At 40.9% G+C, this 25,153-nt stretch overlaps 1 protein-coding gene across 5 annotated transcripts in view; it reads right to left on the bottom strand.

The window, feature by feature from the left end:
- LOC126458140 (microtubule-associated protein futsch) overlaps positions 1-25,153 on the bottom strand; it is a 272,339-nt gene that overhangs the window by 111,381 nt on the left and 135,805 nt on the right. For all 5 annotated transcript variants that reach the window (XM_050094989.1, XM_050094992.1, XM_050094993.1 and 2 more), the window contains 2 exons: positions 20,074-20,254; positions 10,017-10,150 (listed from right to left, as the gene is read on the bottom strand). In XM_050094989.1, the coding sequence (XP_049950946.1) occupies positions 10,017-10,150; positions 20,074-20,254 (315 nt within the window). The remainder of the gene's footprint in view (positions 1-10,016; positions 10,151-20,073; positions 20,255-25,153) is intronic.

Below are 25,153 nucleotides of genomic sequence, written 5' to 3'. Positions count from 1 at the left end.
ACTCAGCCGCTGTTTCCTTCATACTGAAACAAACCAGCAACACCTCTCACAAATGATGAGAATTAGGATTGTAAACTGACATTTTCAATCAAGAACAACTTTATGATGCAGACACAAATCGACTAATGTTTGAATAAGGTTATGTTGTCCGAGGTCCAAGCTAATTGCCTGACGTCTGCAATCTGTTTCTTTCGACCGCAACTTACAGTTGTTGCCACCTATCGCCAAACGGTGGAAGCTAAGTTGTACACCTTGTATATTAAATGGCTGTCCTGGTTCATTGGTCACTTTCAGGTTGCATATCTAACAGCTTCCAGGGGCAACAAAAATCCAATTTTAAATATTTCATAAAATTACTGACCAAACATAAACATTTAAACTGATGTCACAACTTACTCATTAAGAGGTATAATCATATATTAAATGTTTAACACAGTAAGACAAAGATCACGGTTAGAAACTGCAGCAAAAGTCACGGTGTGCCAATTACCCACACTATTTTCAAACAGTATTTCAGAACTGCCAAACTAACTTAAAGCACAATTTCAAACCTTATCTTAACTTTTCCTTGCTTACATACTTAATATCAACTATTTAACAAGTTAACACATTTGTAAAGTAATCAGATGTTTCAAATTGTTATATACAAGGCACTTTGATGCTTGGGTTGCTGGGGAAATAAGTCGTAAGGCGTGCTGGGGAAATAAGTTGTGTTTTCATTCAGAAATCAGGGAAACCACTGGCACTCAGCTTAAAGTGCATTAGCTACGTAAATCTAGTGGACTTCTGTCCAGGCATAAATATTTTAAACGTTTTTTTTTCTAGGTATTACAATTGTATCATGGTAGCACAGCACATAGGATGGAGCTGTAGATGAGATAGTCTCTTACGATAACTGTGCAATTATCTTTAAAACAGTTGGAAACACACACTGCTGTTGCTTCAATAACCACAACAGAAGTAGGTGAAAAGTAATGAAAAACAGCTTGGATGAAGACAGATCAATTTCAAAGAGCCTACATTATGGTAGGGAGGATAGTTGTGACCCTATTGAATCAGTGCATAAATAAAAGACCATCACCAAATTAGATACTCATGCACCATCAGTTGTGGTATGATCTTCAGAATTAGAAAAACGCTGTCATTTGTTGCCTGCCTGAACCCCACATTCTCACTGAATATAACACTAACAGAAATTCCTGGGTGGAACAATATCTAAAATAAAAGAAAGGCAACCTTCAGAAGACTGATGTCTGGCGTGTAGACACATGTAACAGTATGTAATCTTAACTGGCTGTTGAAACACTGGCTCTTGTTCTGGCAGAAAGTACATACATTCACACATGCAACTGCACACACTACCAAGCGCACATTACACTGATAAATAGTTGTCTGGGCTGATGGATATAGGGACATGCTGGGGAAGGATCCACTAGGCAAGGAGAGAGTAGTTGGATAGTATGAGGCAGGAGTGAGCACAAGGGACTCAAAAGCTGCATAACAAGACTAGAGGATTTCTGAGGGGTAGAGCATATAAAAAATATAGAGAGAAGGTTGACACAGGCGGGTGGGTTGGGAGAGAGAAGGTGGAGACAGCGAGGGAGACAAGGAGGGGTGAGGGATGAGTGGAAATGGGGGAGGGAGGGAGGGTGGGAGAGGGGGAGAGGGGGAGAGAGAGAGAGAGAGAGAGAGAGAGAGAATGCCCATATGGTTTTAAAGGGGGTTAAATGTTTCCTAGGTATCTCCGAGACAGTTCTGCTGAGTAATTCAATACATTATCTGGAGGGTACGCTTCCAATGTCAAAATGACACATTCTCATTACCTGCACCTTGACTTGAAAATAAACCTCTCTCTCTCTCTCTCTCTCTCTCTCTCTCTCTCTCTCTCTCTCTCTCTCTCTCAATCAATGTGGCTATATCAAGTATGCCTCGTATCATTGACTACTACTTTTTCACACAGCTGAGTGCTCAACACTCAACACATTAGCAACGGTCAAAGACACAGTTCATACCAGACCCTACTACCTGGAATTTCTTTTGTTCTGTGACTTTTTCATGCATTGTCACCGCCGTCTTCTTAGACGTGGAGGCCAGAGTAACTCCAAGACAGGGGTCCACTGCATGGAGAAAATATTAAGAACAGCTAGTGTAGCCAAATGCAAGCTTTGTACACTCAAGGATCATCATTTGTCACTCCTAAATACGTTGTGCAACACTTCACTTTAACAAAGTGGTATGTTACATTACAGTGGTGAGAGAAGGCAGTATATAATTTGGACAGGGGAAGAGTGGTGTGGACAGTGACAGTAACAGTAGAGAAAAGGGAAAAGGTAAGGTGAGGCAGTGTCACACAGGTTAGTGGAGGTTTAGGTCAGGAAGATTGTGAGAATGCAGGATGTGCAGGAAAGACTATTCTGATCTGCATAGCTCAGAGAAACTTGTACTGGAAGGGAATACCCAAATCGACAACTGATTGGTCAATTTTGCGGCATGGCCAGTTTGACAGTGGCCATTCGTGTGAGTAGACAATTGGTCAATTTTGCGGCATGGCCAGTTTGACAGTGGCCATTCGTGTGAGTAGACAGTTATCTGTCAAGCCCACATAGAATGCTGCACAGTAATTGGACCAAAGCAGCAGTAATTGCACCATAGCAGATATATAAGGTGGCTGCTTTCACATGTGGTCCTGCCCTTTATTGGGTAAGAAATGCCTGTAACTGGTCCCCAGTAGCACGTGGTGAGTGTATGCAACACGTCTTGTACGAGTATCTGGGTCTTCTAAAAGAGAATCCCATTGGGTGCAGGACTGGGAGGATGATTGGAATAGGGATAAACAAGGATATTCTGTAGGTTGAGTGGGTAGTGGAACACACTTTGGGCAATGTTGGCATGAATGTGGTGGGCTTATCCCTCATCTCAGGGCACAACAAGAGGTAACTGAAGCCTTGATTAAGGATATGATTGAACTTTTCAAGGCCAGGGTGATCTTAAGTGATCGGAGGAGTACTGGTCAGTGGCTGGTTAACAGGTTTACTGGCGACTGAGGAGATAGCATGGGAGTTCTGTTAATGGATGAGCTGGATAAAATAGTGTCTGTTAATAAAAGCTCTGTTAAGGCTATCAGCATATTTCAAAACTCCTACTTTTCACAGCAGATGTTGCATCCATGGGTGGCAAGCTGTAAGGAGGAGATTTTTTGAGGTGAAATAGATGACAGCTGTCAAAGTGGTAGTACTGTTGGTGGTTGGTGTGCTTGATATGAACAGACATATTTCTGGAGCCACATCAGAGGTGGAGATTGATATCAAGAAACATGGATCACTGAACTGAGACGTACCAGTTGAAGCAAATTTTGGAGTAGTTGTTGAGCTTATGGAGGAAAGAACAAATGATGTCCTCGCCATGAGTCCAGATCATGAAAACATCGTCAATGAATCTGAACCAGACAAGCAGTTTTAGGTGTTGACTGGATAGGAAAGCTCACTTCAGGTGGCCCATAAGTAAGCTGGCATAAGATGGTACCAAGTGAGTCCTATGGCAGTACCATTGAATTGTTTATACAGAGTCCATCAGAAAAATGTATACAATCTTTGTCAGGCTCTAATGAGATATCGACATTGTCATTCGATTTTAGTTCTGAGTGTGTTGTAGTACAGTCTTAGGCTCAACAGATGTTACTACTTTCTTCTTGGTATTGAGAAAACAAGATAGGTGGAGCATGCTTGACATTCGAGCAACGAAAATGTATTGTGAAGTGGTTTTTAAAGTTTGATAATTCCGTTGAAGTGCAATGTCAGTGGAGGTGGTGGTTTGAAACAGAACCGCCAACCTGCCTAACAATTAAACCCAACATTGACAAGTTTGAATTGCACAGAATGATTTGTGATATTCACAAAGGAAGATCAGGAAGACAGCATACATCTAAAAGTCCTGCTTCACCGGCTCTCATGTTGGAAACATTTGTTAATTCTCCACAGAAGTCTGCTATGCAATATGCACATGAAGTGGGGTTTAGCAGTACAAGTGTACGAAGAATTCTGAAAGCCGCAAAGTGGAAAGTTTACATTCCATGATTATCGTGCGAGATTAATGATGACAATCTTGATCACCTAAAGCGATTTTGTGAATGGTATCTGCAAATGGCAACTGATGACGAACAATTTGTGATGAAGATAATGTGGAGTGACGAGGCACAATTTAAACTTAATGGATATGTGAATCGGCATAACGGTGTGTACTGGGCACCGGAAAATCTGCACGTTTATGTGGATAAAGTGGCCAATCTACCACGGGTTCATGGGTGGTGTGGACTATCATCTAAGGGCTTAGTAGGACCCTTTCTCTTTGATACTACTGTCACTGGAGAAGTGTAACTGGAAATGTAACACACGTCAATTTTTCTAGGTATATGTGTGCTTTATGGAGCTGATGAAGATGTCTTCTACCATCGGGATGGGGTACCACCACACTAGCACCTAACCGTATGAGCTTTCCTGGATGACAATTTTCCCGGGCACTTAATGGCATGAAGAGGGCCCATTGAGTTCCCTCCACAATCACCAGATCTAACACCTACAGACTTTTACTTTTGAGGAACTGTGAAAGATAATGTCTATCGACATAAACCATGCACGCTGGAGGAACTTCGCCAGGAGATTAGAGCAACATGTGCAGCGGTCTCCACTGTAACACTGACTGACATAGTTGCGGTGACCGTACATCGTTCTGTTATGTGTACAGCCGCCAATAGTGAACATTTTGAAGATTTAAAGTAACCAAGTGCTAAGCTGAAGGTTGTACAACAAATGTGACCAATTATTAAATGTAAAATAAACACATAAGTTACACTTTTCATTCCTTAAAGTGTGTATACATTTTCCTGGTGGACTCTGTAGATTTGGTCTTCAAAGGTGAAATAATTATGGATCAGGATAGGGTTGGCTAAGAGGATAGGGTAGTGGATTTGGTATCAGGATGATGCTGGGAAGGTGGTATTCCATGCTTGCAAGGCCATGGGCATGAGGGATGTTGGTGTATATGGACGCCAAAACTACAGTTGCCAACAAGGAATTTGGTGGTAACATGACAGGAACTGTGGAGAGGTGGTGAAGGAAGTAAGTATTGTTTTGGATGTGAGGTTATGGACAATGGGATAATTGTAGTTTGTGTCGGTCAACAAAGGCAAAGGTTCATTCTGTGGGAGCATTGTACCCAGCCACAGAGGGATAACTTGTAGATAGATCTGTTTGTTTGGGTTTGTGGAGAAGGTAAAAGGTAGAAGATGGGGTGGAGGTGGGGGGGGGGGGGGGGGGGGAGTTGCAGGAGTGAAGGAGGAGATGGTTTCAAGCATCAAGTTTTGGGATGGATTTAAGGCATTGGGGAGCTGCTGAAGGTCATACTGGACTTCTGGGATGGAATCATGGTCATGTAGTAAAGTTGGCAGAGAGCTTCAGTCACACAGTCACTACGATTCATGAGCACAGAGCTGGAGCTTCTGTCCACAGGAACGATGGTAAGGTTTGGATTGTCTGCAGGTTACAGATAGTTATGTGTTCCGTAGGAGTGATGATGTGCTCACTGGGGAGGAGTTTAGGAAGGGAAGGTGAGGCCAGACTAGAAATGAGGAATTCTTGGAAAATTACCAAGGGATGACTGGATGGAAGGGGAGGAGGATTACTGTTGGAGAGAGGTTGGTACTGTTTTAAACATGGTTCTATATGGAGTTCTATGTGTCAGTTGTCAGTGTGGTGAAGAAAGGTTTCCACTAGAGAGAACATGTATGGGAAGAAGTTCCTTTGCAGCTGCTGCATGGCTGAACCCAGGTTTTGGGCTACAGATTAGGCCTTTGGAGAGCACACCCTCCCCCATGCAGGTTCTTGGTTCTCTCCCCCCCCCCCCCCTCCCTCCCTCTCTCTCTCTCTCTCTCTCTCTCTCTCTCTCTCTCTCTCTCTCTCCCCCCCCCCCCCCCCTCTTACTCCTTCTTCTCTCCCTCTTTTCCTGCCCCTATCCCCTTCTCCCTCCCCCCCTCCTTTCTCACCCCTCTCCCTTCTCTCTCCCACCCCATCTTCACCATCTCTCATCCAACCCTGGACATCCTCCTCCCCTAGGCTCTATGGAAGGGTCTGCTTGGTATGGAATAGGTGGCAGCTGTTAAAGTGGAAGTGTTGCTGGTGGCTGTTAGTGGAATCACTGATTCAGCCATTTTTGAGGTGGAGGTCAACGTTGAGGAAGGTGGCTTGTTGGGTCAAGTGGGACCAGGTGAAGTGAATAGGGGAGAAGTTTCTGGACGAATGTGGATAGGGTGGTTGGTATAATTTATATTGGAGAGTAGGTTATGGGTAATTCACTGAAGGTGAGAGTGTATGAGAGCAAAGATTCTCTCAATGGGGCACAGTAACCAGCCACAATGGGGCATCCAGGGAGATTGGGTTTAGGGACTTTAGAAAGCATAGAAGGTAGGAGCGTGGAGAGCGGTTGGGGTAAGGAGAGAGATGGACTCCCAGGAGAGGTTCTGGAATGGGCCTAAGGATCTGAGGAGAGACTGGAGATCCTGCTGGATTTCTAAAATGGGGTCACTATGGCAGGGTTTATAGGTGGACAAATGTGACAGCTGGTGGAGTCCTTCCACCAGGTAATCCTTGCAGTTAAAAACACCTACTGTGGAGCCTTTGTCAGCAGCTAGGATTATAAGGTCGAAATCAGTTTTTAGGTGGTGGACTGCGGTTCTTTCTGTGGATGTAAGGTTAGTTTGCATGTTGAGGGATACCAACCATTTCCTCCACTAACTCTCTACAGTTCCTGTTCCTTTACCACATCACGTCACTATTGATGCCACCTCTCATTACACGAACATCCTTAATTCCTATGGCCTTACCACTACTGAACACTACCTTTCCCAATACCCAACAGATTCCAAACCACCAATCTCCTTTCTAGTCACCATGAGCAACCATATCATAGCCCCCAATTACTTCTTTGAAGACATTACTTACAAAAAAATCCAGGTTACGGCTAGGCACCCACATATCACCATTCCATGCTAACCTATTCATGGGCCAATTAGAGGAATCCTTCCTGAACACCTAGAATTGCAATCCCCTCACCTGGTTCAGATTCATTGTCAATATCTTAATAATCTGGATCAAGGATGAGTACTCCCTACCCACATTCCTCCAGAACCTCAACACCTCCCCCACTCACTTCACCTGATCCCACTCAACCCAACAAGCCACCTTCCTTGGTACTGACCTGCACCTCAAAGACATCTACATCAGTATCTCTGCCCATATCAAACCAACCAACCACCAGCAATACCTCCACTTCGACAGTTGCCACCCATTCCATACCGAGAAATCCCTTCCATAGAGACTATCCACCCATGGCTGTCACCTCTGTAGAGACAAGTGATCCCTCTCAAAATATACAGAGAATCTCACTGAGGTCTTCACAGACTAACTACCCTCCCAAGCTTGTACTGAAACAAATCTTCCATGCTTTATCTCTCCAGTCACCCACCAACTCGCAAAGTCCCACTGTCCGGCCACAGAGGAGCATTCCCATCGTGAGTCCGTACCTCCCAAGAATGGAGCAACTGAATCAAATTCTCCACCAGGGTTTTGACTACCTCTCATCATACCCTGAAACAAGGACTATCCCACTCACTATCCTTCCCACCCCTCCCACTCCTGGCATTCTGCCACTCACTGAACCTACACAATATCCTTGTCCATCCCTACGCAATCCCTGCTCCCAACCCCTTACCTCATGGCTCATATCCCTGTAATAGACACATAGGCAAGCCTATCCTGTACCTCCTCCCACCACTATCTACTCCACTCCAAACACAAGCATCACCTATCCCAACAAAGGCATGCCCCCTGTGAAATCAATCACATGATCTACAAGCTAAGCTGCAACCATATACTGTATTCTACATGGGCATCACAACCAATAAGCTGTCTGTCCATATTCATATGAATGGCCACTGACAAACTGTGGCCAAGAAACACCTGGACTATGCCGTTGCCGAGCAGGCTGCCCAACACGACGTTTTTCATTTCAATGACTGTGTCATAGCCTCTGCCATCTAGATCCTTCTCAACAACACCAGCTTTTCTGAACTGCGCACGTCGTAACCCTCCCTGCTACATATCCTATGTTCCTGTAACCCTCCTGCCTCAGTTTTTGTTAGTCACTGTCCTTACCCATCTAGCCACTTCCCTGTTCCCATTTCACCAATACTCAGACCTCTATTCCACCAATGCACCCTCAGTCCTTTTACTTCCTCTTTTTCGCTACCCACCCCACCCTCCCACCATTCATCTAACCTCCCAAGTGCACCTAGCTGCCTATCCTCCTCTACCTCATCCCCGTACGCTTCCACATCTCTCACTCCTATCCTGCTATCCATCCCTATCCCCGCCCCAGCCTCTTCCTTACTGCCACCATCCAGTTGCCTTTTACAGCATGCTCTGCTGCTCACAGTCTGGCTTCAATAGCCAGAGACTGTGGTCATGTGTTTGTGAGTTGCATTAGAGCGTGTGTGTGTGTGGGGGGGGGGGGGGGGGGGGGGTGTCTATTTTTGATGGAGGCCTTGTTGGCCAAAAGCTCACTTTCTGACAATCTTTATGTTGTGCCTATCTGTGACAGCATCTCTGATATATGGTGAGAAACAACTACCCTTTTCATACTGTTGTTACATAATACATATGTGAAATTTATTACATTTTATTGTGATTATATTTGTGTATTATATGCCATAAAAATTAATTTCTTTTCTTTAGATTATGTTAGATTCTTCATTTATTGCAACTAAGTCTCCCTTAAACCCCCCTCAAAATTATTGTCAGATGTTAGATTCTTCATTTATTGCAACTAAGTCTCCCTTAAACCCCCCTCAAAATTATTGTCAGATGTTTGTCATCTCCCTTAAAACTATAATCAAATGTAAGTCATCCTATTGTACACAGAATGTGAATGCACAGAATTAGAGCAGGCTACAATACTGGAGTTCATAATACACTGAATACAAGCTACCAAAGTAAGCTTTTGGATTCCACTTTCAATGTGACAGTACAATGTCTTTTTAGTGAAGGCAGTAGCACTCAGTGCTGTATAAGATCCTGAGTATGAAAATTTAAGGAAGCCTTTCATCTGAGTCAGTCCAAGGGACGTAAAATATTCCATTAACTGGTTATTCAGTCAGGTGACTACATAAAATTTCACTTTTATGAGTGTTTGTTTTCAGTGATAGCATGTAGTTACATGACAACATGTTTTCTATAAGCCACATGCTGATGTTACTACTCTTTACTGAAAGAAGGAAAGAGACCAAATGTTGAAAAGCTATTGGCAGAAAGCCTGCTCTTCTTGTGAAAAGGTGGATTATTAAACCTATTGTTCCCATAAAGAGTGTCTTGCATTCTCCTTACTGCATACAATAATGTAGAATGACTTTAAATATTGTTCACAACATTGGCACACAATCTGGTGATCTGGAACTTATACACTATGTATCTGCCTCTTGCCGGCCAATTCCTGTTGATAAAAATTTCCCTAATCACCAGCCTTTCCATTGGATAAAGCTGTCAAAAGTGCTGGTAGGCATCAGGGATTTTCTTATGTGGACTCGACTAATCTAATCTAGTACTGAAGAATAAATGTATTAAAATGAATGGAGTTATTAGCAAACAAGTAGTAAATTGAAATGTCATGCATGATGCAATAGTTTTTCTCGCATGTCATTGTTTATGTTATCACATCTCCTGTACTAAGATAGGTAGGTGGGTCTTATCCACACAGGGATTATTATGAGAAAGTAAGGAGTATGTGTATCAAGTTTGGTTGAAATCGGTTGAGTGGTTTAGGAGATGTGGGAAACACACACACACACACACACACACACACACACACACACACACATATTTTATAATAAGACAGATATTTATAATATATATTACATTTTTCTCAGAATGAAATGCCTGCTCAGAAAAAAAATTCTGCCAAAAGATACTTACACATGCCTCTATAAACCATGTATCTTTCAATGTGTTGGCATTATAATAGCAATCTGGACATATTTCAATTTCTGCCATCTCTTGTTTACAAACTTTAAGTATATACTTTGCTGAAGATGTTAGCTTGGTATGCTCTGCAACAAAAACAAAATATTTGCCATTGAATGCTGATCTTTACTTGCATAATGTTTTCATAACAATAGGAACTTTAAAAATATTGGAAACAATAAATGAATTTTAAACATTCACATTAAAGAAGAATATTTAGAGGGTGCTTTTGGAAGTAGCCACACATTCTCTCTTTTTTTAAAAAAAAAAAAAAAAAAAAAAAACAGAGAAAAGGAAAATCTCAGTATTGAAAAGGAATAGAAAGCAAACACATTCAGTGTCCTTTGACACGAAAAAGTCAGACAACTCCATGATTCTGTGTGAGAGGTGCCATGCTCCAGTAAGAATCACAAGTCATCTCATAAAGAAATAACTGTGCAGTAGATGACTTCTCTTTGACAATAACAAAAAACAGGTATGGTGTCTCAGTGGCTACAGTTTCAAACACGAACTTCTGCTGACAGTTACGGCTACAGAGTATTCTGTTGAGAACAATCAGTTGCACAACTGGAGAGGGAGAAAAACCCTCATATATGTATTTGAAAACACTGACAGATAAAAAGTTTGCATTAAAATGAGGTATTTCTGTACAATTATTAGCAAATTAGTAATATCCTAACAATACGAAATCAAAACCTCACAGTAAAACATTCTCTATTCACATAGGTGGAACAGTTATGATATCAAAGTATAAATAGCCAATACATATACCAAGAAGAGATGAAACTGAGATAATATTTACTGTAAGAAATAAGATTACTGAGAAATCTTGTACCTTGACGAAAAATAGAAGAAAGTTAAATGTAAAAGCTCTTAAAGCACATGATGAATCAAATGGTGAATCAAAAATTATTCATACCTAAATCTTACATATTTATTTAATTTAACTGCTGCAGTAGTGCGGTCCTGATCAGTAACGCAATGAGTAAGAAAGCATTTCTCCTACACTCCTCTGTGGGTCTTAAGCGTCTCAAAAAATCTTCAGAAACAGCCCAAATCCACAGGCAGAAAAGAAACTTCACAGAAATTATTCTTTTGTATACTGATAATGCAGTATTTGTCGCACATGTTGTTTCTGGAGACTGAGTGAGGTTTTGTCTTGTTTTTTTATCTTTGTTCAGTATATTTTCAGCAATACACTGCAAGTTTCTTCAATAAATATGCAACGGATACACTAAAGAAACTCCCACATTATTGTGATAAGAACTATTTACTACACAATCAATTACATTGTGACTTGAACAGCATATATTTTCAATGAATTTTTAACTCGCATTGCAAAGATGGGCTTCTATTAACCAAGCAGCTATAGATGGAAACACACAAAGAAATAAAGTTCTTAACTTTCAGAAGCAGAGCCTTCTTACTCTGGTGGACAGGAGAAGAAGGTTCGATAAATCGAGAATGGTAAAATTCAGTGATACATGAAAAGTAAAGAAATGTCACCCACGAACCTGGTCACAGGAAATGTACCGATAGGGTAAGAAAAAAAAGGAATTGCTGGTATCAGAGATTTGAAAGCTAAAAAACGTAGACACCAACTAAAAGTTTTACGTACTTCCTTCTGCTCTCACTTGCTGACTAGATTTTCTCATTCTACATACTTTCAGTTCTATGATCTCTCCCCCCCCCCCCCCTTCCCCCCCCCCCCCTCTCTCTCTCTCTCTCACACACACACACACACACACACACACACATACACACACACACACATACATACACATATGTATGTGTGGTCGTCAAAAACAGCCTGAAATGTTTGTAAGGACATTGCAGCACAGGCTGTGCTCAGAAATAATTGTCATGAAAAAGAATTTGGTATGTTGCGCCTTTTGTAAATTATTCAGTACTTAAGTTAGCCAAACACATCATTGCACATGCAAACTAAAGTACTTGCACACGCTAAAATGCACTAAAGCATGGACACCTGTGGGTCCACGAGTTACTACTTGTTCAACTGGCCATGACCAGTTAAAATGTGCCTGTTCAGAAGTGATAAAGTTAAGCTAGGTGAACAAAAACTATGTTTGTTCAGTTTGAGGAAACCAAACAAAGAACAATTTTGGCGACACTGTCTCTGGCAGTCTGCTTGAATTTTTGTGTGCAACAATCTGACTGGCTAATGTCAATAGCAAATAACTCTGAAATGGTGCAACATATCAATTTTTATTCCTCAGCACAACCTCCCTGCAACACCCTTACAAGCTTTTCAGACTCTTTCTGAACTCCCTGTATATAAAGGCTGGATGCTATCTGTACTGAAAAAGCCAAAAATATCTGAAGGTTAATTCTTTAGACTTTTTCTCCCACCAATTATGTCACAGTTATTGAATTTACAGTTTTTTGGGAAAAAGTCTAAAACTCAAAATTTATTTGTACAATACCTTTGATTTTCCTTATTCCATTGTCTTAGGGGTGGGAGGTAGGGTGCAATGAGGGAGCAATGAAGCATCCTGCCAACAAGTTATTTGTGGAAGTTTATTTGTCACAGCTGCCTGTCTCGTTAACCACAGTGTTTCAAGATAATGATATCTTGATATTTCCTCGCAGATTAAAGTTAAGGACTTGAATCTGGGAGCTTTGCCTTTTGTGAGAGAGTGCCCAAGTGACTCAGCTATTCAAGCATGACTCACAACCCACACTCACAGCTTTTATTCTACTAGCACCTCATTTCCTACCTTCCAAACTTCACAGAAGCTCACCTGCAAACTTTGCAGGATAAGCACACATGGACGAAAGAATAATGTGGAGACTTAGCTTGGCCAAAGTTTGGTGGACTATTTGCAGAATTTCTCATCATCATTGAGGACTGACATGTGTTATACAAACTTATGTGCAGTTTATGGGCACAGTGTTTCTGGTGTGCAACTTTATGTTTTGCTCTAAGAAAGAGTATTTGTTGCACTGGTCATTCACAGTAAATCCAAATAGTGTGCCACAGTATTTAGGTTCAAACCTCAGCCTGGCACACCGATGACCGTAGCAGTCTGGTCCCTTTAATCCCCCAAACCAACCAACCAACCAACCAACCTGGCACACGACTTAACTTGTAACATTTAACTAAAAAAAAGAAAGAAAAAAAAATGGAAAATGTCATAATTCTTGATTTATGATATAACATCTCCTTTTCACTAATGTCTGTAAGATGTTATTTTTGATTTCTTAAAACTTTATGTTGTGTATGACTTCATACACAACGGTAAGGAGAGTTGGGCTACATGGTGGCATGGCAACTGGTGTCGCAGGACAGCTGGACAGGAGCGGAAATGATTGGCAAACAAGTTAACATAATAAACAGAAGATTTACTTAATTTGTATTTCTCCAAGCATACAAAGACTCATTACAAATAATACAGCAGGAAGTAGAGTCGAGCTCGCAACGTCAACAAGAAAGATGATCCCTAAAGTAAGCACGAACGAAGATCTCGTTTGAAGGAGTTCCAAGTGTGTGTGGGCTGCTGGCTGCTGCTCACTGCTGCCAGCTGTCCCACATTGTGGTGACAGAGGGAGCCTCTGGAGTCGTGGCTCAGTGAGCTTGCACCACTGGGTCCACTGGATCCCACATGACCCCTACCAGCAACTGACAGAAACTTGTAATTCCATTGCCAACTGTGACACACGTGGGGTGGTATCGATAAATGATACCATACTTGATTACTTTTTATGTAATTGTATTCCTTGTTTTTAAAGTTGTATGGGGGCTAATGAGCTGAAATATATGTTCTTACTGGCAATATATTAGTCAATTCATTGTAATATAATTGATAAACTAACAAACCTACTTCTGGAACACATCGTGTGTGCACTGGGGGAGGGACGGGGGTGGGGGCTGCACATGCGTTTTGCACACTCGCAGAGACTGACAAAGTTTTTTTTAAGGTGAGCTCCTACTATATTCCACAAATCCACACATTCTTTTATGTGCCTATCTACTAAGCAGTACTTCATCTGTACAGTGAGTGACTGTCTTTTCTCACCTATATTTTGCACTCTGTCCAATACTGAAACAAATGACCAAATATTCTATCCCCAAATTGTCTGTCTAAGTAGAGAAGTTGCTTTTTCTGGTTTGAATGAGGGTAGAAAATAATTTAAGAATAAGAAACACTATTCAGAGTTCTTCATGATAGACAAACTTGTATGCTAGGCAGAAAGAATAAAAACAGTCACATTTGTAACACATCTGCTACACACTGAAATTATGTGTACCTGCACTACAGACACAATCGGCATTGCCGTATCATAGGTCCCCTCCGGTCTCACAACACAGTATGGATTATACACAAATAGAGAGACTGATCACAACACATCAGTCTGTTAACAAGTTAGTGTCCAGAAGACTCCAGAGGAATGAGCAGCATTACCTTGCATCCAGTGATCATGTGTTCACGGCATGCCAATCAAGTATCTGTCTGCTGAACCTATACATAAATGACCACCTGGCCACAGAACAGGCTGTTCCAACAGCAGTACCAAATATGGAGGATCACAGCACCACCACAACAAACGCCCCCACATTGGTACATGAGCCATGCCTCCACAAACACTGCAGTCACAGGACAGTATACAATGGATGGACTTATGCTAGGCGCGCACTGGCGATTTTTCAGTCGGCGCGACTTAACAATCGCTGTCGCAGAAGTACATTGTGATGCGCACACAGCGGCAGGAAAATCGCAACTACTCTCAGTACCAGCATGGATTAAATCGAAACAGCTTGTTTGGTGGCGCTTTTACTACAACGAAGAGTGAGAAAACAGCGCAAATGTCGTTACTGGGTGCATCCGATTGTAAGTCAAAGACAAGTGAAAGGGCAGTTTTACAAATTACATAGAGTTACAAAATCACCCAAATAAATTCTTTCAATACTATCGAATGAGTAAGAATAGTTTTGATACACTGCTTCAGACAGTATGACCGAATATAACAAAACAAGATACAACATGGAGAAGTGTATGCCACCTGAGGAGCACTTATCAGTGACTTTGAGGTGAGCACACATTATTTCATTCAACAGTTTTTATTGCCCTTTTACATTATTGATTAGATACATCAAGAGAATCATTTCATTCAACAATTGTTGTTGCCATTTTAGATTACTGATCAGATACATCAAGAAAATCACTACTGCAAGTCGAAACTGGCAAACTTGTTTCATGAGAAAACTGCAAAACCATGTTGCGCACAGAGGTTTCTGTGGTCTTGTTGCAGTTGTCAGCAGAGGGGCACATGAACAAATTTTGTGGAGGTTCCATTTCATTTAGGACATTTGAAGAATACGGTTGAACGAATGAAGATGCTGGAGAATAAGTTGCTTGAGTGGTGTTATAAGTCGCTTGAGTTGTGTTATAAGATATGTTCGGATGCTGTGGAAAAATCGGTGAAAGCTGATAATATCTGGCATTCCTAATCACATTCAGTATTTCTATTTTCACATCATGTTTCTGTTCTTCGTTTAACTTCGCCAGCATGGGGACAAGCATTAATGCAAAATTCTTATCCTCGTTAACTTCTTCTTTTTGTCTGTCTTTTAATATATTTAATAGAGATTCCTCGTAGGACATAACCTTCTTGGCTTCTCTTATCGTAGGATGTCGTACTTTTGTGCTCTGTGCAGTATCATTGTTGTTTTGTGAAGACAAACTGGGGGGAGAACCTTCTTCCTTGTTTCCTGTGTTACTGGGCATAATTTCGATGTTGCTGGTGGTCGGTCTGTCTTCCATTTGAGGGAGCAGAAATAACATTACATCGAAGTATAGATATTTCCTCCGTTTTCTTGCAGCCTCGCCAGATGAAGATTTTTTCTGTGATGCCAGTTCTCTCGCGAAGCAGTCCTTCAGATTTTTCCACTTCCTTTGAATTTCTTTACCTGCCATAAATGAAATTATCACTGTATATAATTTATTGTAAGTATTTATCTTAATACTTCTATGAATAAATATTAATGCTGTTACTGAATATTATTTCTTCCAGATACCTTGCAACTGGAAATAGCTTTCGCTCATTACACTACGAATATCTACTGGGAGCCACTACAATCAGAGAAATTGTGAAGGATACATGCGAGCAGTTGTGGCAATGTCTACAGCCTATTCATATGGCAGAAAAAACTGAAGATGATCGGAAGATTATTGCCAAACAGTTTTTAGACAGAACTGACTTTCCAAATTGCATTCGTGCTGTGGACGGGAAACATGTGAGACTGAAGAGGCCTGCTGACAGTGGCTCAGAGTTTTATAATTACAAGAATTATTTTTTGACGATCCTTTTGGCCGTAGTGGATGCTGACTATTGTTTCACTGTGATAGACGTGGGCTCATACGGAGCCAATGGGGATTCTAATGTGTTCAAGAAATCCAACTTCTATCAAAAACTGAAATCTAATCAGTTAAACATTCCAAATCCTCAAAAATTTCCACACGATGAGGAAGGAGAGCCTCAACCTTTCAATTTTGTACGAGATGAAGCATTTGCACTGTCTAGACATATTCTGCGGCCGTATTCGAAGAAAAACCTGACAATGAAACAGCGTGTTTTTAATGACAGACATTGTCGTGCTCATAGAATGGTGGAATGTACTTTGCGGATTTTGGCTAACAAATGGAGAATATTTCATCGACCTTTGGATGTGGATGTTGGTTTTTCATACATAATCATAAAAGCATGTTGTATTCTGCATAATTTCGTAAGACGAAATGATGCTGTACGAACTGAGGACGAGTCGTACGAATGCCTTCTGCAAGACTGTGAGCCTGTTGGAATAAGAGCTGATGTGTGTGGTATGCAGATAAGGGATTATTTTGCAAACTACTTTGTGACTCCACAAGGATCAGTATCTCGGCAATATGAAAAAATTTAAATTGTTGTAACTGTGATGTGTACATGAATGAATAAAATAAGTGAACCATGAAATACCTTTGTTAGTCTTTTCTGGTCCAGGCAGTTCAGTCCAGTTCCGAATTAGGCTGCAGCATACTTCTCCCCACAGTTTCTCTTTCAAATTGTGATTACTGTATTCTTTTAATTTCCTGTTGTAGAGAGCTGGTCGCTTTTCTACTCCTGCAATTAGTCTTTCTGAATTGACAACACAACTTACAATGTCATCCGTAGCGCAACTCCCGTTATCAGACATGCTGCTGGCGCACTGAACTGGTGTGTATGCAACACAGAGCGAGAGCGACTGACTGGAAATCGCGTCGCTAGTGCGCGCGGGCCTATGCCAGTGCCTGTGAATCATTCCACACCTGTGACAATCGCGTCACGTGTGAAATAGGGCCGGCAGCGCCTTTTAAATCGACGCTACTTTTTTGTCGCACGTGTGCGCACTCCTATTTGAGCCACTGCATTTCATTCTTGCGACAAATAAATCGCGCGACGGAACATCACCAGTGTGCGCCTAGCCTTAGACTTGTGCTTGTGTCAAGCAATTACATTCAGAGAGCATACTATTCAGACTTCAAGTGTTTTTCATCGCAACACACGAACTAATAACCTCAGTGACTTATAATTTTCTTGTGACTCCTTATTCTGGAAGACTGCAGAGAGAGAGAGAGAGAGAGAGAGAGAGAGAGAGACAGAGAGAGAGAGAGAATGTGTGTGACTACAATCCTGGACGTTTAACTGTGAATTGCTTCCATTCTTGTTTACATTATAAGTGTTTATTGTTGTACTAGTTGGGAATCATTATCAGCGTGTGTGTCCACAACATTCTTAGTGAGAGTATGCGTCATTAAATACAATTTTCCATACCAATGCCAAATACTGCAGGGAAGAAACCACTCCAGGAGAAGAACATATTAAGATAAACCACCGTAATTAAGTTTCCAATAGAGTATCACACAGCCCACCATTGTTGCAGGCAATCTCAAGGTATTATTCTCATAAAAGAATGCCTGTAGTGAAAGTAGGCCTGTGTTTGAACATAATATAAACTGTCTGAACATTTTACGTCACAGTTTGGGAAATCTTGGGTTCTGTTCGATCTTCTGATTGGTCTGTGATCTAGTGATTTTTGTTAGTGCTACGAAAATATCGTATCTTAGTGTTATTAAAGCACTATGACTTTTAATAATAAAAATAACTGTAAAACATGAATTGAAGTATCTTCTAGGGTACAGGTCTTGTGTACGAACAGCACTAATAAATAAATAAAAGACTGCAGTTACAATTCTACTCAAATCTCAAGCTTTAACTCATCCTGTGATCTAGTGTGGACTGATGGTACTATTTCCAATACGGGTGTTGTTGCTGTAGTTCGTTCTTGCAACAACAATTACAATCACCACATTATGACACATTTCATTTGCCTGGCATCTGCTGAATGTTGCCTTGTTGTTTTCAAACCGATTTAAATTTGGTAAAATTTTTAACTGTTATTCTAATATGTGAGTGTAAGGAGTGAATTGCTCATATGCAACATGCAACCTACTTGGTAAATCAATATTGCTTCCCTCAAACAAAATAAGATGACATATCAGTCAAGTACTATTTTCTGGAGGACAACAATCTCATCTTTGTCTGTCAGCATATATGTTTATATGTCCGTAATACTGGTACTCTACGATAACTCTATTGAAAATCTGATCAAATACAATAAGAGTTCGTGCAATGGTACAATTTAATGCTACTTCCCTCCAGTGTTTCACGAAATTGTCAAATTTTAAGTAGAGTGAGATTCTGGAGCTACGGGAGATGGCAGTTATGTATGCGTGAGATATGCTTGTGTGTGTGTGTGTGTGTGTGTGTGTGTGTGTGTGTGTGTGTGTGTGCGCGCGCGTGCATGCCTTCTAATGACGGCACCTGTCTGCAACTTAACATGTCATCTTTACAGTAAGTAGCAACCTACCTTATCTTTACACTGTTCATTTTCTGGAAGTGATTGTTTTGAGAGTATCCTTATACGGGAGTGAAACATGGATGACAAAGCCTGCTGCCAAGAAGAGAATAGATACTTTTGAACTGCTGAAGATTAGATGGGTTAATCAGATAACTAATGAGGACATACTGAACTGAATTGGGGAGAAAACTAAACTATGGCACAAGTTGATTAAAAAATGGAACTGGCTGATAGAACAAACTCTGGGCACTAAGGAATATTTAATTTGATAAAATGAAATAATAATTTTGTGTAGTTCAATGGCCTGTTGCTAGTCTTTCAATTAGACACCAATTTGGCAATTTGTGTGTACCTAACCTACCACAGTTATTCAACTGGGGAAAGGGGACCTACAGTTTAATGTGGAATCTGAAGCATGCATTGTTTCTGGTGACTCCTTACATTATTTAGAGGTGAAGGTTGAGTTAAAATGCAGGCTGAAAAATACGTGATTGAACCAAGATCTGATTCTGCGATCTCTCTGTTTTCAGGTATTCACTTTACCGCTGGACCACAAGGTCCAAATAGAGGGAAGTGTAGGAGGTAAGTAGCGTAGGGGGGAGACTATGGCTTGAATACAGTACGGAAGTTCAAATCAATGTAGGTTGCAGCAGTTATGCAGAGATGAAGAGATAGGCATAAGATAGGCAAGTTCACAGGGTTGCATCAAATCAGTCTTGGGACTGAACACCAAAACAACAAAAGACATGTCTGTACTTCACTGTTTCTATACCAATAAAACTCCTTTTTTAATAATAGCTACTAATATAAAATATTTGCCATCTTTTGCATCTTAACCTAGATAATTTCTTCTGAAGACTTTTCCTTCCTCCAGTCTATATTTCAGTTCCTCAAGGTAAGAGTTGATTGTGAAAGCTCAAAGTTCTTTCTTTTACATGGATGGTAACTGTCCAACTTCTAACTGATTGTTAACTGGGAAGATGATAAGAACATGAAAAAGTTGATCAAATTTTTACAGATAAAACAGACTTGCTAATGGTAAACTACAAATTATACGGACAGAAATTTGTGGTTATATGACTATACAAACTCAGCTCGAATAAACGTACTAACGTGTATTAAACACAATACAGTCATGAAGTATCCACTTAACATCAGCTATAAATGCTTCAGTGCTGCCATATGCTTTCCTTCTGATATTATACTCAAGCTGAGAAAAGTCCATAGGATGAACTACAAATTCTCTATATCGAGAAAATTCTTTTTGGTCCACTGGCCTCCAAAATGGTTCACTCTGAAACAAAATTAAGAAGAGAAATATATGTTAATTAGATTAAGAAAGAGTAGTTATGAAAGTTATAACACAAACACTGAGGTGACAAAAGTCATGGGATAGTGATATGCACATATACAGATGGCAGTAGTATCACGTATACTCGTGCATTGGTGGAGCAGTCATTTCTGCTTAGGTGATTCACATGGAAAGGTTCCTGATGGGATTATGGCCGCATGACAGGAATTAACAGACTTTGAACATGGAATGGTAGTTGGAGCCAGAAGCATCTGACATTCCATTTCAGAAATCGTTTGGGCATTAAGTATTCCGCCATCCAAAGAGCCAAGAGTGTGCTGAGAATACCACATTTCAGGCACTACCTCTCACCCATGGAGAATGCAGTGGCTGTCAACCTTCACGTAACAAGCGAGAGTAGTAGTGTTCATGTAGAGTTATCAGAGCTAACAGATAAGCAATGCTGCGTGAAATAACCACAGAAATCAATTAAGGATGTATGATGAACGTATCTGTTAGGACAATGTGGCAAAATTTTGTGTTAATAGGATGTGGCTACACAAACACCACTGCTCTCGCTCGTTAAGTGAAGGTTGTCAGCCACTGCATTGTCCACGGGTGAGAGGTAGTGCCTGAAATGTGGTATTCTCGGCACAATCTTGGCTGTTTGGATTGCGGAATACTTAATGCCCAAACAATTTCTGAAATGGAATGTCCGATGCTTCTGGCTCCAACTACCATTCTATGTTCAAAATCTGTTAATTTCTGTCATGTGGCCATAATCCCATCAGGAAAGATTGTCTGAAGTTATTCTAGGAGCGCTCTCAACATACAACCTTTAGCAATTGGTTAGAAAACCAACTCAAGATGGGAACATATTAGATATCTTGGTGACAAACAGACCTGATCTTTTTGAGGAAGTTAATCTAGAAGAAGGTATTAGTGTCCATAATGTCATCGTGTCTTCTATGTCAGTGGAAGTTGGAAAAAAAAAAAAAAAAAAAAAAAAAAAAAAAAAAAAAAAAAAAAAAAAAAAAAGAGAGAGAGAGAGAGAGAAAGAAAAAAAACTGCATAGAGCTTTCTTGTTTGAGAAAGCAAATAAAAGTGTCATTAATGAACATCTTCATACTCAGCTCCAAGCATTCACCGCAGGACACAAAGATATTGAGCATCTTTGGTCGGAATTTAAAGGTATTGTCCACCATGTGCTAGAGAAGTATGTGCCTAGCAAAAGTATAGGGGAGGGAAAGGATCCACCTTGGTGCAACAAACATATTAGAAAGTTACTGAAAAAGCAGAGAATTTTGCATAGTCGTTTTAAACGTAGTCACTGCCCCGCGAACAGAAATTAAGCGAAATGAAAGCAGCTATCAGAAGGACAATGAGAGATACTTTTAACGAATTTGAAAGCAATATTTTATCTGCAGATTCTAAAAATAACCCCAAAAAATTTTGGTCATACATAAAACCTATGAACGCTTCAAATAATTCAATACCTTCTCTTGCTGACAGTACGAGTAATGTAACTGATGATGATAAACAGAAGGCCGAAATTCTAAACCTAGCTTTCAAAAATTCATTTACAGTAGAGGAATGCAGCACCATTCCCCCCATTCAATTTTCAAACAAACAAAAGGATGTATCTGGGATCGTAAAACAGTTAAGATCCTTAGACGCCAGGAAGACATCTGGTCCACACGGTATCCCAGTAAGATTTTATGTTGACTATGCTACAAAAATAGCACCATTCGTATCCATCATCTATCAGAGATCATTGGAACAGAGGAAAGTTCCACGGGACTGGAAGAAGGCCCAGGTCATAGCAATCTATAAAAAGGGTAGAAAATCGGATGCACGTAATTACCAGCCAATTTCACTGACCTCGATTCGTTGTAGAATCATGGAACATATTTTGTGTTCAGACATAATGACCTTTCTAGACTCTGAGGAGCTCATCTGCAGAAACCAGCACGGTTTTAGGAAACAGCGGTCATGCGAGACACAGCTGGCCTTCTTTGTGCATCATATACAACAGGCTCTAGATACCGGCTCCCAGGTTGATGCCATATTTCTCGACTTTCGAAAGGCGTCCAACTCAGTTCCGCACTGTCACTTGCTACAAAAAGTGGGTACTTATGGTCTATCTGATGACATATATGGTTGGATAGAAAGTTTTCTAACAGACAGAGAGCAATACGTCGTCTTGACATATGGGGTGACTTCAACAGAAACAAGGGCAACTTCAAGTGTGACCCAGGGCAGCGTAATAGGTCCTCTGCTTTTTACGATTTACATAAACGATCTGGTTGATGGTATTGACAGCGGCCTGAGACTGTTTGCCGATGATGTTATAGTCTACAGGAAAGTACTATCACACAAAAGTTGTGAACAAATCAATGGGAATTTGCAGAAAATAAATGTGTGGTGTACTGACTGGCAGTTATCTCTCAATATTAGTATGCGTAACCTACTGCATACAACAAGGCGAAAATTCCCATTAATGTACGAGTACAAAATAAATGCCCAGTCTTTGGAAGTAGTTAACGTCCGTCAAGTATCTGGGTGTGACTATTCGAAATAATCTCAAATGGAATGGTCAGATTACACAAATAACGGGTAAGGTGAACTCTAGATTGCGGTTTACTGGTAGAATCCTGAAGCAATGCAGTCCTTCATCAAAGGAAATAGCTTAAAATAAGTTAGTTCATCCAGTCTTGGAGTATTGTTCGTCTGTATGGGACCCTTACTAGTTAGGTCTGATTCAAGAGATTGAGAAGGTCCAAAGAAGAGAGACAAGATTCGTGACTGGTACATTTGGCCATCATGAGAGCATTACAAATCTCATAGAAAGTTTGAAGTGGGACACACTTGCAGATAGACGGCGCGCTAAACAGAAGGGGCTGCACACTAAATTCTGAAATCCGATCTTCACCGAGGATGTAGAGCATATATTATTACCACCAACTTTCAAATCTTGCAATGATCATCATTCAAAGATAAGGGAATAAGAGCTCATACTGAGGCATTCAGACAGTCGTTTTTCCCTCGCGCGATCCGCGAGTGGAACGGGGTGGGGAATATGATTTTGGCGCGAATTGTGCCCTCCGCCACACACTGCTTGGTGGCTAGCGGAGTATATGCGTAGATATAGATGTAGATGACAATGCAAGTGCCTTTGCTAACGGCACATCATCTGCTCATGGGCTCATGACCATATCAGTTGGACCCTAGATGACTGAAAGAACGTGGCCTGGCCAAGTGAGTCCCAATGTCAGTTGGCAAGAGCTGATAGTAGGGTTCACATGTGGCACAGACCCCAATTAGCCATGGACCCAAGTTGTAGTCAAGGCACTGTGCAAGCTGGTGGTGGCTCTATAATGGTGTGGGCTGTGTATACGTGGACCATTGACTGGAAATAGTTATGTTCAGCTACTTGGAGACCATTTGCAACCATTCATGGATGTCATATTCCCAAACAACAATGGAATTTTTTCAGATGACAGTGTGTCATGTCACTGGGCCAAAATTGTTTGCGACTGGTTTTTAAGACCGTCTGGACTATTCAGTAATCTGGCCACCAAGATCGCCCACCATGAATCCCATCGAACATTTATGAGACATAATCAAGAGGTTGGTTCATGAGAAAATCCTGCACTGGCAACACTTCTGCAATTATGGATTGTTATAGAGGCAACTAAAAGCTGCAATGGCCACTGATAAGTCCAGGGTGTTGTCCTGGGCTTCAGCAGCTACCAATACTCTGTGGCAATAATTGCAGCTTAAGTATTTCTACTGTTGCCAGAGCTCCCTGAAACTATTGTGCCTTCCAATGCACTTGAGTCTGAAAGTTTGTCTTTATCTGGAGGTAAATGAGGAACAGTGTCAGGTTCTCAGATCTATGAGTGGAAGGCAAATGTGTGTGCTGTACTGATTTCACAGCTGCCAATGTACAATTCAATAAAGATGTGTGAGGTGTTGACTATTGCTGATAAAACCTTTGATGCAGCAGGACTGTGGCTGATCTTCCTCAGAAGGTCTTGATTTTCCCAGAGGGATGCAGTGCTATCTCACTGGGAACCATAATGTTACAAGGAAGTGTAGCTTTCAGAGGAATAGCTGTCACAATAACAAGGAAAACCCTGGTGGACTTGGTACATTCAGCACGTGATCTCACTCAAGATGGGAGTAGGTTCTCCAGGTAGTTGCTGAACGCACTCAGTGATGCACGCTGCAGTAGCTAGGCCTTTGACTTTCTTGATTATACCCACAAGAAACACATGTGACTAAACTACAAATAAAAATCAAACAGTGGAAAAGCCAGGATGGAATGCAACAGTATAATGAAAAGGAAAGTTGCTACACACCATATAGCGGAGATAGGCACAACAAAAAGACTCTCACAATTAAAGCTTTGGCCATTACGGCCTTCGTCAACAATAGATGACAGACACACATACACAAACACTCACACAAACGCAACTCACACACAGTACTGCAGTCTCAGGCAACTGAAACCACACTATGAACAAGTATAAGAAGTCATCAAACATTTGTTTTGTGGTGTATACTAGTACAAGTACTTAACTGTTATTTGTTTTGTAGCTGTGTACATTTACAGCATAGCCATGTTAAATTTGTATGGTATGCAATTTCTTTTATATATCTACTCTGTGGATGTGTCCACATGCATCAGTGTGTCTGACAATGACCTAACACCAAAACTGCCCTGTGGTGCTAAATACAGGTTTATTTCAACTTTACAGTCTGTGTGGATCTGTCTTTCTCCTCTTTGATATAGTAAAAAGTCTTTGATTGCCTAAACCACACTTCACTTTCACATAATATGGCACATTATGGAATCAGAGTAAATTGTTCAATTCATATTTAGCAAAAAGGAAGTAC

The sequence above is a fragment of the Schistocerca serialis genome, chromosome 2 (genome assembly GCF_023864345.2).
Source record: "Schistocerca serialis cubense isolate TAMUIC-IGC-003099 chromosome 2, iqSchSeri2.2, whole genome shotgun sequence".
NCBI classification, from domain to species: domain Eukaryota; kingdom Metazoa; phylum Arthropoda; class Insecta; order Orthoptera; family Acrididae; genus Schistocerca; species Schistocerca serialis.
Note: the sequence above shows the minus strand (reverse complement) of the source record. Positions and strands in the feature narration are given on the sequence as shown.